The 15,598-nt window shown below is 42.8% G+C and overlaps 1 protein-coding gene across 3 annotated transcripts in view; it reads left to right on the forward strand.

The window, feature by feature from the left end:
• FLT3 (fms related receptor tyrosine kinase 3) overlaps positions 1-15,598 on the forward strand; it is a 69,899-nt gene that overhangs the window by 23,779 nt on the left and 30,522 nt on the right. For all 3 annotated transcript variants that reach the window (XM_025000075.2, XM_025000076.2, XM_025000074.2), the window contains exons 4-9: positions 2,558-2,673; positions 7,587-7,716; positions 10,809-10,936; positions 11,622-11,761; positions 11,859-12,012; positions 13,268-13,436. In XM_025000075.2, coding sequence (XP_024855843.1) covers positions 2,558-2,673; positions 7,587-7,716; positions 10,809-10,936; positions 11,622-11,761; positions 11,859-12,012; positions 13,268-13,436 — 837 coding nt within the window. The remainder of the gene's footprint in view (positions 1-2,557; positions 2,674-7,586; positions 7,717-10,808; positions 10,937-11,621; positions 11,762-11,858; positions 12,013-13,267; positions 13,437-15,598) is intronic.

The following is a 15,598-nucleotide window of genomic DNA, read 5'->3' on the forward strand; positions in this document are numbered from 1 at the left end:
GTGAGCGGGGGCTTCTCTCTCACTGTAGCGCAAGGGCCTCTCGTTGCGGTGGCTTCTCTTGCTGGATCACACAGGCTCTGGAGTGCGGGCTCAGTGGTTGTGGTGAATGGGCTCGGTTGCCTTACAGGATGTAGATTCTTCCCAGACCAGGGGTCAAACCCAAATCCCCTGCATCGGCAGGCAGATTATAAACCATTGGACCGCCAGGGAATTCCAATGGCTTGTGTTTTCATTGTATTTTGTCTTAAAGATAAAAAAATTAGAAAATTTCTCTTCCATTCTGGTTAAAGTAGCAAAGAGCTGACTAGTTAAAGTAGTGAGAAGCTTCTTTCTGGGAATTGCTTACCTGTTTTGTTTCCTAGTATGATGAGCAGAATTGCAATGTATAATATTATGAAACATTAGAAATTGACCTCTGTGTGGTGAGCATTGGTGTCAGGGTCCAGAAACACGTCTTAGATTGACAGCAAAGCCCTGACTCTAACCCTGTGCTGACTGCAGCCCGCTGCTGTCCACGACCAAGGAGGGTAGGAAGCAGGCGGCACGGGCCATTTGAATGCCCACTTACTAATTCTACACTGCTTTATTCTCTAATTCTTGGGTTGCTCTGGCATCCCAAAACTAGCAGAGGCATTGTCTTTCTAGAAGCAATGCAGAAAACGGCCCCTCAATGACCCAAAGAGAGCTCCATGCCACCTGCCTGGGACACGGGAGAACACCCATGATTGGCTTGTACCAAGGACTCTAATTTGTTTCTGTAAGGTCAGACCAACATTGAAGTAGTTTTCAGGCCAGTAGCTATAATTCTGAAGTCTGGTTCTAAACCTTAGAGCACATTCATTTTCCTTTCCTCTTTTGAGGCCATATTACTCACTTCTCTTTTTTTGCTTACGTTTACCTTGGGGTTAAAGTAAAGCACTCTGTTATTAAGCATTTTGCCTTAAAGAAATGTTCCAGTAATTTTATTAAAATCTAATACCACATGATGTTATCACTCTGTGTGTGCTACAAAGCATGTAAATGATCATTTTTCCCACACACCACAGAATTCCCGTAAAACAAAATGAAATCTCTTCTTAGAGACTAATATATATACATATATATTATAGATAGATAGATAGGTATATAGATATATAGATATGCATATATGAAATGCCACAACAGCTCTTAGCTTGAGACCAAAAGAAAAATAAAAAATTAGGGTTCTTTTTACTCTTCTGAAAGAGTGCCTTTTTTTGTTATAGGTCAGGCAGCCAAAGTCATAGGTCTTTTGTGGGTTAGTTAACCTAGTACCAAGACATTTTTAGCAACTTCTCCATAGCAAAGAGTTACAGAAATTAAGGGCTTCCCAGGCGGTACAGTGGTAAAGAATCGGCCTGCCAATACAGGAGACACAAGAGACACGGGTTTGATCCCTGGGTTGGGAAGATCCCCTGGAGAAGGCAATGGCAACCCACTCCAGTATTCTTTCCTGGAGAATCCCATGAACAAAGGAGCCTAGTGGCTACAGTCCGGGGGGTCACAGAATCAAGACACAACTGAGCACACACGTGCGTGCACACACACACACTCACACAGAAATTAAATCTGCTCTCAGACTCATAACCAGACAGATCTGATAACCATCTCAGAGTTTTGTATGAGATACCCAAGAGTTCACACATGGTACTAGGAATGTGAAGAGTTCAGAGAAAGAAAGCAAGCGTGTCAAAACACCTGCATGAGCAAAAAATACATATTTGTTGTTGTTTGGTCGCTAAGTTGTGTCCGACTCTTTGTGACCCTATGGACTGTAGCCCGCCAGGCTCCTCTGTCCATGGGGATTCTCCAGACAAGAATACTGGAGTGGGTTGTCATGCCCTCCTCCAGGGGATCTTCCTGACCCAGGGATTGAACCCACATCTCTTACATCCTCTGCATTGGCAGGCAGGTTCTTGACCACTAGTGCCACCTGGGAAACGAAGGCCCCTAGGCAGATTGATCTTTACCAAGTATCTGAAAACTTAGAAATACTCACATTGAGACATCTCTCTCCTTACATCCATGTGATGTATCAGTGTAATTATTATCTCATAGGAAAATGCTTTGTGTCTGATTTTACTTGAATTCTTCCCTCTGGACGGATAGGGCACAAAACGGACTATTCTTAGTCTCAGCACATCTTGCTTGTTCCATCATGTGGTTCTGCAAACGGGGCACCAAGGCATGTGACCAGGTGACTGGCAGACAAGCCTATGGAGGATGCTTTGTCGTTGGCAGGAATGCTGCCCTGCTACTAAGGAAGGCATCCCACCAAGTCTGTATGGTTTTGGCAGGAGTTTTTCCTCCAAGGGGCTTGGGTAGCATGAGGTGAAGCGCTCACTCCCCAGGGAGGGACCGGATCAAGGTCAAGGTCAAACTAACAAGGCCCAAGCTGAGTGTTGGGCGCAGGATAGGAGCTTTGTTCTCCACGGAGATGAACCAGAGCTGCCCAACTGCCTTCTGACTCAGTGTGAAATTTGATGGTTTTTGTTTCACACGTTTTCCAGATTAACCAGTTCTCTTTCTTGTGTTTCAGAGGAGTTTTTTCCATGGTCATTTTGAAAATGACAGAAACCCAAGCTGGAGAATACCGACTTTTGATTCAGAGTGCAGCTACCAATTACACAGTATTGTTTACAGTGAGTCTAAGAAGTAAGTGCCATTTGCTCCTAGGTTTTCTCAATATTCTAAAGGGGTGGTTGGAATCTAAGAGCTCTTACCAGGTGCCCCAGACAGTTTAACCAGGTTTCCCTCGACATGTGGCTGAATTAATTGAACTCACTTCAACCTCCCCCATCACCTATTGAGACTCTGCTGTGACCCACAGACTGAGGGTGAGCGCTCTTCAGAACCTCTATTTTAGGGCTCCCCATTTTTTTTCACTGACGGACAGATGACAAGGAAGAAGTGAAAAGCATTTTGACCTTAGAGTCAGAAGACCTGAGTCCTTAGTTTGGATCTGATGTGACCGCTTTGGGCGGGTCACGGCATCTTCTCTGAGCCTCAGTGTTCTGATCTATAAAATGGGGTTACACAGACATATCTCACAGGATTGCACAAGCTTAGGCAATGAGAATGTCTGTGTCTGCTCTGTCCAGCAAGGTAGCCACTGGCCACAGGTGGCTGGTGAACATTTGAAATATAGCCAGTGTGACTGGGCACCAAAGTTGTCACTTTATTTCATCTTAATTGATTGAAAGTTGAATTTAAATAACCATACGGAGCTGCCAGCTGCTGTGTTCATTGCAATGCTCCCATTGCTATGCAGACCATCAGGAGCAAGGCAGAGGTTCTCACCCGGGGTGTTGGGGGGCCAGGGGAGGACGGGGACACAGCTGTGCAGTTAGCAAAACCACCCCTGGCATGTCTTCTGGCTTCTCCTTCTCTCCACCAAGTTCTGCCAGGCCTGGAGGTTGTGCAGACTCAGCCTTGTACCGCCCCCCCACCATGGTTTACCCCACATGACAAACGGGGCTAGAAGTGGTACGTTCACATGGGTCCCGGTGCCTTTAGGGGCCAGGGCAGCACTCCAGAAGCTCTGGTTCATCCACTGTAAATCAGGCTCCCTGGCTGCACTTTGGTGTGACTTGCAGGGTGCAGTGCCTGTGTGTCCCGGCCCATAGCGGTGCGGGGCTCAACGACCGGAGGCTGAGCCTGGCCAGGTCTGCACTCCCAGCCTCCCTGCCCTGGGTCTTGCAGTCAGAGCTGCAAACAGCAGAGCCATTTAGATTCCCACAAGGCTCATCTGAACGGGGCTGGGGACACGGTGTTAGGCTCCAAAGTCAGCCTGTCAGGCAAAAGCCAGGCAAAGTCAAAATCCGTCAACGTTTGTTTTGAAAAGCCCGGCAATTACTCTGATATGTAAAGAGCCAGAGCCCTAGAAGGTCAAAAGTCAAGAGGTACCTCTCATTGCTCTTTGATTTTAGTCCTGTTCCTGACCCCTCCCTAGTCCTGCACCCCACTCTGTGAGACAGGAAGCCCTCAGGTTGGAAGAGAATGAGAGATTTTTTCCTCTCTCTTTCTTTCCCTCTGTTTTTTGCCAAGTGTTGAATTTGTATAAAGTAAATGTGTGTCTGCTGTCTTTATTATACTTAGGACAACTTTTTTTCACTTAAGATTTACAATGTACAAATGAAAAGAAAAAGATTTACAATATAAAAATAGCACAACAATCATTCAAGTAAGTTGCAACTGTTTTTAACGGTGCTGCTGGGTGGTGGGATTCAAAAAAATCAGGTGGAGTAGACTTGGCAGAAGTCAACACGAAAAAGAGGAAAGGGTTTAGTGAACCACAAGTTCAGTATTAACCAACAGTATGTTATGGTTGCTAAAAAAGGAAATCTGAACCTTGGCAGCATTCACAAAAATGTAATGTCTGGGTTAAGAAAATTCATGGAAAATTACTATTTACAGTTCTACATTTTTGCAGATGAACAGTGACAAAACAGAGCCACCAGGATAGTGAAAATCTTGGAATTCCTTACGTTAGGAGAAGCTAAGGGAATTAAGAATGTTTAGCAAAGAAAAGGAAATATTTTGAGGAAAGCAGAAGATTGATTGCAGTGTAACGTAAAGGAAATTCTTCTGATGTGCATCAGGAAACCTGGGCTAACTAGTTAAAAACATCTTCAATGGCAGTGGTCTTCCTTAACCTCAGGATGGTTTTAAATATTGGAAAGATTTTCCCATGGAAGCAAAGCTTCACTTAAAAAAAAAATTGCTCTAGAAGGTAGACTTGGGACCACTGGTCAGAAGCTACAGGAAGAGATAGTAAAAACTATGATACAATAGGAAAAGATGTTTGTAATTTACATAATCAACAAAGATTGAATAGTCATAATATGTAAAGAACTTCTATAAATCAATAAGAAAAAAAACTAGTAGAAAAGTAAAAGACACGAGTAGATATTTCACTATATAGTAAACATATTAAATTAATAGCTGAGACATGCAAATTAAGACCACAATGAAGGGCTTCCCTGGTGGCTCAGTGGATAAGAATCCACTAGCCAAGGCAGGAGACGTAGGTTCGGTCCCTGATCCGAGACGATGCCACATGCCTTGGGGCAGCTAAGCCTGTGCACCGCAACTAGTGAGCCTATGCCCTAGAGCTGAGGAGCCACAACAACTGAAGCCTGTATGTTCTAGAGCCTGTGCTCTGCAACAAGAGCAGCCACCGCAAGGAGAAGCCCATGCACCGGGACTGGACAGAAGGCCCCACTCGCTGAAACTAGAGAAAAGCCTGCTCAGCAACCAAGATCCAGCACAGCCAAAAATAAATAATAAAATAAATAAATTTTAAATTATCTTAAAAAAGACCACAATGAGATATGATTTTATACCCACCGGATGGTTGGAAACAAATCGTCATTATGCGTGGATCCACACCGTAGGGATCAGAAGTTGCACTCCGAGGTCTATTGTTAAAGGAATGTACACACCTGCCTTGGTAGAAATGCACAGGATGTTCATAGGACCACTGTTGGTGATTCAAACTACAAGAAACACCCAAATGTCCCCTACAAGAAAATGGAACAGTAGACTGTGATATATCCACCAGTGGAACACAAGGTAGTGGTAGCAAAATGAATTAAGCAGCAGTTCAGTTCAGTTCAGTCACTCAGGCATGTCTGATTCTGTGACTCCATGGACTGCAGCACACCAGGCTTCCCGGCCCATCACCAGCTCCCGGAGCTTACTCAAACTCGTGTCCATTGAGTCGGTGATGCCATCCAACCATCTCATCCTCTGTCGTCCCCTTCTCCTCCCGCTTTCAGTCTTTCCCAGCATCAGGGTCTTTTCAAATGAGTCAGTTCTTCACATCAGGTGGCCAAAGTTTTGGAATTTCAGCTTCAGCATCAGTCCTTCCAATGAATATTTAGGACTGATTTCCTTTAGGATGGACTGGTTGGATCTCCTGCAGTCCAAGGGACTCTCAAGAGTCTTCTCCAACACCACAGTTCAAAAGCATCAATTATTTGGTGCTCAGCTTTCTTTATAGTCCAGCTCTCACATCCATACATGACTACTGGAAAAGCCAAAGCTTTGACTAGATGGACCTTTGTTGGCAAAGGAAATGTCTCTGCTTTTTAATATGCTGTCTAGGTTGGTCATAGCTTTTCTTCCAAGGAGCAAGCATCTTTGAATTTCATGGTTGCAGTCACCATCTGCAGTGATTTTGGAGCCCAAGAAAATAAAGTCTCTCACTTTATTTTGTTTATTTGTCACTGTTTCCCCATCCATTTGCCATGCAGTGATGGGACCAGATTCCACGATCTTAGTTTTCTGAATGTTGAGTTTTAAGCCAATTTTTTCACTCTCCTCTTTCCCTTTCATCAAGAGTTTTGAATTAAGCATAGCTACATGCATACATAACCATGGATGAGTCTTAAAAATAAGTTTGGATAAATAACTGAAATTGTGAAGGACTGCATATTGAGTGATTGCACATGTTGAAGCCCAGAAACAAGCAAACAAACCAATATACTGTCTGGGGCCACCCATCTATGTGATACAGACATTTTTTAAAGTTTGAAAATGACAAACACAAAATTCAGGATAAAATTAACCTAGGGTTGAGACATGGAGAGAAACACAAAAGTAGATTCAAAGGTATTTATGATTATTGCAATTATTAAGTAGAGCATGGATCCATAGATCTTCATTTTTATTTATTATGCTTCAAAATTTACTCTTTGTATATATTTGATATGCATATATATATATATAAAGTATTATAGTATTTTAAAAGAATTGATTATAAGGAAGATTGAAATTTAGCGTTCTTTAAAAAAAAAAAAATGGTTCCAAACTGGAAGGATCTACTCTGCGAGGTCATGAACTCCTGTCGCTAAGGGTTCCAAGCAGAAGTAGAGATGATATGATAAGCACCGTGGGGAGAGGGAGGGGAAAATAGGAGGAAGGAGGAGGGGGGAGGTTCAATGTGAATAAGAGGCTAAAATAAACCTCTTAATTCTGTTTCAATTCTATCTCTGTTCGACTATATTTCTGCCTAGTTCTAGATAAAATTGTGGGCAGAAAGTGTTACTTGCTCAGTCGTGTCCGACTCTTTGTGACCCCATGGACTGTAGCCCGCCAGGTTCCTCTGTCTATGGGGATTCTCCAGGCAAGAATACTGGAGTGGGTTGCCATGCCCTTCTCCATGTGGGCAGAAAGCTGAGCCTCAAAACTAGATAAGTATGTGTTATAAACTTTATGTTATTTCTGCTCTTCTTTTTCCCATGCATATTGATATTTGTTTTTTTACCTGGCTTCCCTCTGCTAAACTTTAGTTGTCTTTGGATTCATGAAATAGCCAAAGACATTAGCTAAGAGAATAAATGCCAGTCAGCATTTCAGCCTGAGTTGAGTTTAATATATTAGTGAGGAGGGGCTATGTTATTATATATATTTGGAATGGAGTGGAAGATACTGCTAGAGTATAAGAGATTAACTTTTCTTGATGTAGAATTCTTCTTTTGAGGAGACAAAGTTATTGTTTTTTTTAATGTTTTTCATATGAAACATTTTTAATATTAAAACATGAATAATTTATAATGCTTTAGATACACTGCTTTACACATTAAGAAAACCTTACTTTAGAAAAATGGAAAATCAGGACGCCTTGGTCTGCATCTCAGAGAGTGTTCCAGAACCGACGGTGGAATGGGTGTTCTGCGATTCACAGAGTGACAGGTATGACGTGAGAACAGCTCTTGTGACTTTCTCTAATATAGTTGACATCATACTGTATATACAAGTTATCACCATGTTAACAAGAAACATGCCCTTTTAAAGCATGATTGGTGTGGACTTCCCAGGGGGGAAGTGGGGGGCGTGTCTTAGTGAGGGGGCCTTTGGAGCTCCCATTGGTCATGTCACTGACCTGTAGGACCCTCCCTGCATATCACAGGACATGAATTAGCATCCTTTAAGTTCAGGGTTGTTGACTCTCTAACTTAAAGTTACAGGGTTGTTGACTCTGTCGGGGGAAAAAGAAAGGTCCAGGGCTTCCCTGGTGGCCCAGTAGTAAAGAACCATCTGCCAATGTGGAAGAAACGGGTTCGATCCCTAATCAAGTAAGGTGGCTCAGGCACCACAATATTGACCTGTGCTCTAGGGCTTGGGCACCACAACTACTGAGCCCACATGCAGCAACTGGCAGAAGCCCGCACACCCTAGAGCCCATGCTCCGCAACACGAGAAGCCACCGCAATGAGAAGCTGGCGTACCCCAATTAGAGAGTAGCCCCCACTCACCACAACTACAGAGAACGCCCACACAGCAGCACAGATCCAGCACAGTCAAATTAATAAATAAAGTTATAACTGTTGTGTTTTTTTTAAAAAAAAGGTCCAGACTTTAAAGTTTTTTACTTTTTACTTTTATCTTATTTGGCTGCACTGGGTCTTAGTTGGGGCATTTGGGATCTAGTTCCCTGACCAGGGATGGATCCCTGGCCCCCTGAGTTGGATGCATGGAGTCTTAGTCACTGGGCCCCCCAGGGAAGTCCCAGGTCCAGGTTTTAGTGTATAATCCCCTCTACATAAAAAAAATCCCCTGTGAATGAATGTTTAATTTGTACTTATTCCATGTATTCTGGAAGAGCAGATATGATTGTTTGAAGATGTAGAATCTACCTGGGTCTGAACCCTTCTGTGCTTATACCTGTGTGGCCTTGAGTTACTTAACCCCTTGCCAGCTCATTAGAAGCGTGGGGCTGGTAGCGGTCTGTGAGGAAATGAATCGGTACACGTGAAACGCACAGAACAATTCCCGGTAGATAGTCAGTACCTTGTAAATGTGTTATACCTAAGTGTTCACAAAGTAAGGATTCATGCTGTTTGAACTAATTAAAATGTACTAAACAACTTTAATTGAAAAATGGGACTAAAGAGAAGGCGAAAAAAAAAATCAGGTTGCCAAATGATAAAACTGGGATTCCACATTTTGAAGGAAAAAGAGATTACCTATAGATATAAATGTAATGTGTGAACAGAGAAGAAAAAGATTAGAAAGCTACACACAGCAAAATAGTAACAGTTGGTCATCTCATGGTGGTAGGAATATGGACAAATTAAAATTCTTTCCTTTGGGTTTTTCTGGATTTTCCAAAATGTCTACAATAAGCAATTATTGTTGTCTTAAAGATTAATTATTATTGGGACTTCCCTGACAGTCCAGTGGTTTAGACTCTGATCTTCCAATGTAGGGGACTCAGGTTCCATCCTGGTCAGGGGACTAAGATTTCCCTTACCACTTGGCCAAACAAAATAAACAAATTATTGTAATTTAAAAAGAATTATTGTTGTCATTTTTAAAACTCAAGGAATAATACGTAAACAACAAAGAATATATTTGACTAAAGTGATAAAGAGGAGAAAAGTGATTGTACACAGAAGCTGTATATAGTCACAGAAAGCTGTGACTATTCCAAAAGCTGTACCTGCTTTGGGAAAGGTGATAGTTAGGGAGGTGGGAGAGGGCAGGGAGAAGTCCCTTCAGTCCCCGTGCGTGTGTGCTAAGTTGCTTCAGTCGTGACTCTTTTCGACCCCATGGACTGCAGCCCGACAGGCTCCTCTGTCCTTGGGGATTCTCCAGGCAAGGATACTGGAGTGGGTTCCCGTGCCCTCCAGGGGATTTTATCAAACCTGATGACCTGCACTGCAGGCAGATTCTTTAGCACTGAGCCACTGGGGAAGCCCAGATCCCCAGGTGGGGCTGGCTCCTCTCAGGTGACACCACCCTCTCCTCTGTGAGCTGTGGGGACCCTGGGCACTTCTGCAGCCCTGGCCTCTCTCCCTCTCACGGCTTGTCCTCTTCAGAGCTTCAAAGATCCTACACCTTGTTGCTGTATTAAAACCTAATTGTGCTTTTCCTTTTCTCCATTTTCTTCCCCACCCCTTTTCTGTCTTTTCTCGGTTCTTCCATTCATTTTTTCTGTTTAACAACAACCAAGAGGTCACCAGACATGAAATCTTTTTTTAAATAAATTTTTATTGGAGTATAGTTGCTTTACTGTGTTGTACTAGTTTCTAGTGTGCAGCAAAATGAATCTGACATACATGTACAAGTACCCCGTCACTTATGGATTTCAGGTCACCTCTGAGCATTAAGTAGAGTTCCCTGAGCTATACAATATGTTCTCATTTGTTGTTGTTCAGTCGCTAAGTTGTGTTCAACTCTTTTGGGACCCCCATGGACTGTAGCCCGCCCGGCTACAGTCCTCTGTCTGTGGGATTTCCGGGCGAGAATACTGGAGTGGGTCGCCATTTCCCTTCTCCAGGGGATCTTCCCGAGCCAGAGACTGAACCCTTGTCTCCTGCACTTTCGGGCAGATTCTTTACCTCTGAGCCACCAGGGAAGCCCATGTTCTCATTAGTTATCTGTTTTATACATGCTGTTACCTATTTTACACATGCTGTTTTCTATTTTATACATACTATCAATAGTGTGTGTATGTCAATCCCAATCTTCCAGTTCCTCCCACCCCCCTTTCCCCTTTAGTATCCGTACTTTTCTCAAAACCTTTGGCACTCTTTTATTATGATTCTCTCCAGCATTATTCTAATTAGGTGAGGTAATGAATAACTAACTAGTTCCCTTAAGAATTCCGTGGGTGGTGCGCACACCCTCAGTATGAATTGGTTTGCCTTGTGACCTGCTCCTATCTTTATTTTCTTATCAGGCTCTTAAACTCTACAACCTTTTATCTGGCTCTTCTCCTGAATACTCGCTTGTCATTTTAAAAGGTGTTTAGTCAACTGACATTTCTTTTTTAATTGCAGCTGTAAAGGAGAGAGTCCAGCTGTTGTCACGAAGGAGGAGAGCGTCCTCCATGAGTTATTTGGAACAGATATCAGGTGCTGTGCAAGAAACGAGCTGGGCAGGGAATGTACCAAGCTCTTCACTATAGGTAAGACCGTCATATCCTGTCCTTCTGTTTTCTGTGACTGTTCCTTGGAGACAGTCTGGGACTAATCATCACCCCTTAGGTCCTCACTCAATTTCAAAAATGCTATAGTTCCTTCAGGCCATTTTCAGTGTAATATTATGGATTCTTTCTGTGCTCATTTCTTCATAAGAGACTACTTAATCTCTAAAATATCCTTTTATTTTGGGATAGTTTGTAACATTTAAGATGCCATTAAAATCTTTTTTTTTTAATTTATTTATTTTATTTTTGGCTGTGCTGGGTCTTTGTTGGTGCACGGGCTTTTCTCTAGTTGTGGCAAATGGGGAGCTACTCTCTAGTTGGGGTGCAAGGACCTCTCATTGTGGTAGCTTCTCTTGTTATGTAGCACAGGCTCTAGGGCCTGTGGGCTTCAGTAGTTGCTGCACGTGGGCTCAGTAGTTGCGGCTCCCAGGCTCTAGAGCAGAAGCTCAGTAGTTGTGACCCATGGACTTAGTTGCTCCACAGCGTGTGGGATCTTCCTGGACCAGGGATGGAACCTGTGTCTCAGGCGGATTCTTTACCACTGAGCCCCCAGGGAAGCCCTGAGATACCATTAAAACCTTTATTCTGCAGAATGTTCAGGATATATTGTGTGGTGCAGGGGGGAATCACTTTTCTTCTTACCCGGGATTTTTTCATCTTCTAGATCTAAACCAGACTCCTCAGACCACACCGCCACAATTATTTCTTAAAGTAGGGGAACCCTTATGGATAAGGTGCAAAGCCATTCACGTAAACCACGGATTCGGGCTCAGCTGGGAATTAGAGAATAAAGCACTGGAAGAGGTGAGAGGATGAGCTGGTATTCTGAAATGCAGAAAAATGAACCAAGAATCCAGGTGGAAATCACTCCATTCAAACTCTGTTTTATATTAAAATCTAGGGCAGCTACTTTGAGATGAGTACCTATTCCACAAACAGAACTATGATACGGATTCTGTTTGCTTTTGTATCATCAGTGGGAAGAAACGACACTGGCTATTACACTTGTTCCTCTTCAGAGCATCCCAGTAAATCAGCTTTGGTCACCATCCTAGGTAATGCAGCTGCGCACATAATCTGTACTCATGTTTTTAGTTGTTTTAGTGTGGAGTGTAAGGCAGGTGCTGCAAATTCTGCTTTCAGTATAAGGTTAGTATCAAAAAGTTGAGAGAGAAATTGAATTAGGATAGCTTTGTGAAATCAATACAAGCTGCCCCCTCCCTTCCTTTTCCGGTTAAACCGAGCCTGAGCCTGCTTGAATGCCACTGCTTTTGCACTCATCACATTGTAATATGACCCTCTGTTTGTGGATTTTTGTCTTCCAGTAGGCTGGAAGGTTCCTAAAGACAGGAATAATCCCTTCTATCCTTGTAGTCCCAGACATGGCTGAGAGCCAGACGCAGAATGCACCATTAATAAGAACTACCTGAGCACTGCCCCTCAAGGGCAGAGAGCAGTGGCTGAGAAAACCCAACAAATACTTGTTGTTTAGTCACTTGGTTGTGTCCAACTCTTTTGGGACCCCATGGATTGTAGTCTGCCAGGCTCTTCTGTCCATGGGATTCTCCAGGCAAGAATACTGGAGTGGGCAGCCACTTCCTTTTCCAGGGGATATTCCTGACCCAGGGATTGAACCCATGTCTCCTGCATTGGCAGGTGGATTCTTTACCACTGAACCTTGAGGAAATGGAAATTTGGGTGGGCTGTGTAGGATCTGACAATAACCCTGCTTTAAGTAATCTCAGAGACAGCAATAAATTTTTTTTTAAGTGATCTCAAAAAAAAAAGTGATCTCAGAGTAGGTGGCAGCCTTTAGCCACCTACATTGAAAATGCTGAGAAATAAAAAGATTCTCTTATCAAACTAACAAGGAAGTATTCCCCAGGGAAACCTTGTGCATATCACTGGCTAGACTGTTCTTTTATTTGTGCCCTGAGATTATTTTATGTGGCATAAGTCACGAGGAGGCCGTTCTGACTGAGGGATTGTCGGTGGGTCCCTCTGTGTCCATGGTTCACCAAGCTGGAGGAATCCTCCAACCCCTTGAAGTTGTATGCAAAATCAATAGATGTCTTTATACATTTCTCTGGGAAGAGCATCAATTATTCACATCTAATTCTGAGTGAAATCAGAAGGTGATATGCTCAGGCTTCTAACTGGGGACAGGACTCATGTGTTTCTTGTTGGGCTATCAAATCTCAGTTTTCTTGCTTAAAACTGATGAATAAAAATTTATTTTCTCAATATATTTCCATATGAATCTCATTATCTAATTTAGAAATGCATTCTTTTTTTTTTTTTTTTTTACAGAAAAGGGATTTATAAACGTTTCCAAATCAAATGAAGATTATGAAATTGACCAGTATGAAGAATTTTGTTTTTCTGTCAGGTTTAAAGCATACCCACAAATCAGATGTACGTGGACCTTCTCTCGAAAATCATTTCCTTGTGAGCAAAGTGGCCTGGATGATGGGTACAGGTGAGTCCAGGAGGCATCATCATTCTTGGCCAGACCCTTCTGGTTACCCTTGAGTGAATGTGCTATCATGCTGATATGGAGGACGAGGAAGCAAGCAGCAGACTTGAGGGCACAATGATAACTCTTTAATCAGTTCAAAGAGTGTAACCTACTCACGAAAAACAGAAAGAACCATTATCAGTTTGAGTCCGGCATTTTCTGAGTCACCCGATAGTTACTTCCTATTTGAGGCTATGTGCTCCTGGCACACGAAGTCTCTCTCAGCCCCTTGGCAGATGACTGAGGAAGTAAAACCCCTGAAAAACAGAAAACGCTACCTATAGGTATATTGATTTGAGTTTTCAAAAAACAAACACAGACATAGCCCAAGGATAAATGCTGAAGGAAAATCTCATTTTCCTGAGGGTTTGTCCAACCGCACTCAGGTTTCTCTTAGGGGAGAAATTCTTCAGCCCCTCTTTGGAAAATAAAAATCAACATGTTTTTAAAGTTGAAGGATAGTTCATTTGCAATATTATGTTAGTTTCAGGTGTATAGCACAGTGATTCATTTATACACATATTTTTTGTTGTTGCGTAGTCACTAAGTCATGTCTGACTCTTTGGCAACCCATAGTTGCCACAAGAGACGATGCCTATAGACCTATATAGTCTATGGCAACCCATAGACTGTAGCCTGCCAGGCTCCTCTGCCCATGGGATTCTCCAGGCAAGAATACTGCAGTGGGTTGCCATTTCCTTCTCCAGGGGATCTTCCCGACCCAGGGACTGAACCTGAGTCTCCTTCATTAGCAGGCGGATTCTTTACCACTGGGAAGCCACCAGGGAAGCCTCTGATACATGCATATATATTCTCTTTCAGCCTTTTTCCCTTTATAGATTATTACAAGATATTGAGTGCGGTTCCCTGTGCTATACAGTAGGTCCTGTTGTTAACCTATTTTACGTATAGTAGTGGGTATATGTTAATCCCAAACTCCGAATTTATCTCTCTTTCTCCTTCCAAAAAACAGCTCTTCCTTGTATATCCTAAGGCTCTGATGCTTCTTATCTCTTAAAACTAATCCCTGGTAACAATGGTTTCAGGATAGACTATGAGCTGAGAGGCATCTGTCATGTCTTAAGCGAGTCAATGGGTTTATGGTAAACCACTGATTCTCAACGTGAGTCCTTATACCAACTGTATAGTAATCATCTGGGTGGATATTAAAAAATGTGGATTCCTTGCTCCCATTTCAGACACGATGAACCAAAATTGGGGCACAATGCCCCAAGGCTACATTTTTTAAAAGAATACTGCACGGTTGATTCTTGGTCCAATTTTTATCACAATATACTGATTCTGCAGTGGTTTTCCCCATCAAAATATATTTTTCTTGACATTACAGCTGACTTGCAGGACACTTGGAGCACAGCTGAACGTTTTTTCAAGGTGCCGTGTCAGGGCTTGGATTAATCTCCTTTGCTAGTTGCTAGCTGTTGACTTTAGATGCTGAAAGTTCAGTCACCAAAGAAACTACAGTCAGAAGTTGGTTCTCTGGGGTGCACCTGTTACCTTTGCTCCTTAATAACTACACTTGAGTAATCTCAGAGGCATATTGCATCCAGAGTCTATGTGTTTAATGAGAACCTCTGGTGACTCCTGTCACAGGTCTGGTCCTGGACTGTACAGTACGGGTCTATCAGCCACACGTGGCTGTTGAGAGCTTGACATTTGGTGCCAGTGGAGATGCACTGTGACGGTAACATGCACAGCAGGTTTTTAGGACTTAGTGTGAGAAATAGGCGGTAAAATATCTCAATAATTTTATCTTGATTATATGTTAAGATGCTAGTATTTTAGATATATTAAGTTCAATAAATCTATCATTACTGTTTACTCCTTTTCACTTTTTTAGGTAGCTAACTGGAAACTTTAATATTATGCATGTGGCTTGCATTATATTCCTGTTGGATGGCACAGGTCTAGGAGACGAGTCAGAGCTGAGCTCTTTTCATCTTTTTAAAAAGTGTTTTATTTATTTAATTTTGGCTGTGCTGGGTCTTTGTTGCTGTTCACCGGCTTTCTCCAGTTGCAGAGAGTGGTGGCTACTCTTGGTTGAGGTGCTCAGGCTTCCTATTGAGGTGGCGTCTCTCGTTGAAGAGCCGTGGGCTCTAGGGCAT

This window comes from Bos taurus, chromosome 12, assembly GCF_002263795.3.
Source record: "Bos taurus isolate L1 Dominette 01449 registration number 42190680 breed Hereford chromosome 12, ARS-UCD2.0, whole genome shotgun sequence".
NCBI classification, from domain to species: Eukaryota; Metazoa; Chordata; class Mammalia; order Artiodactyla; family Bovidae; genus Bos; species Bos taurus.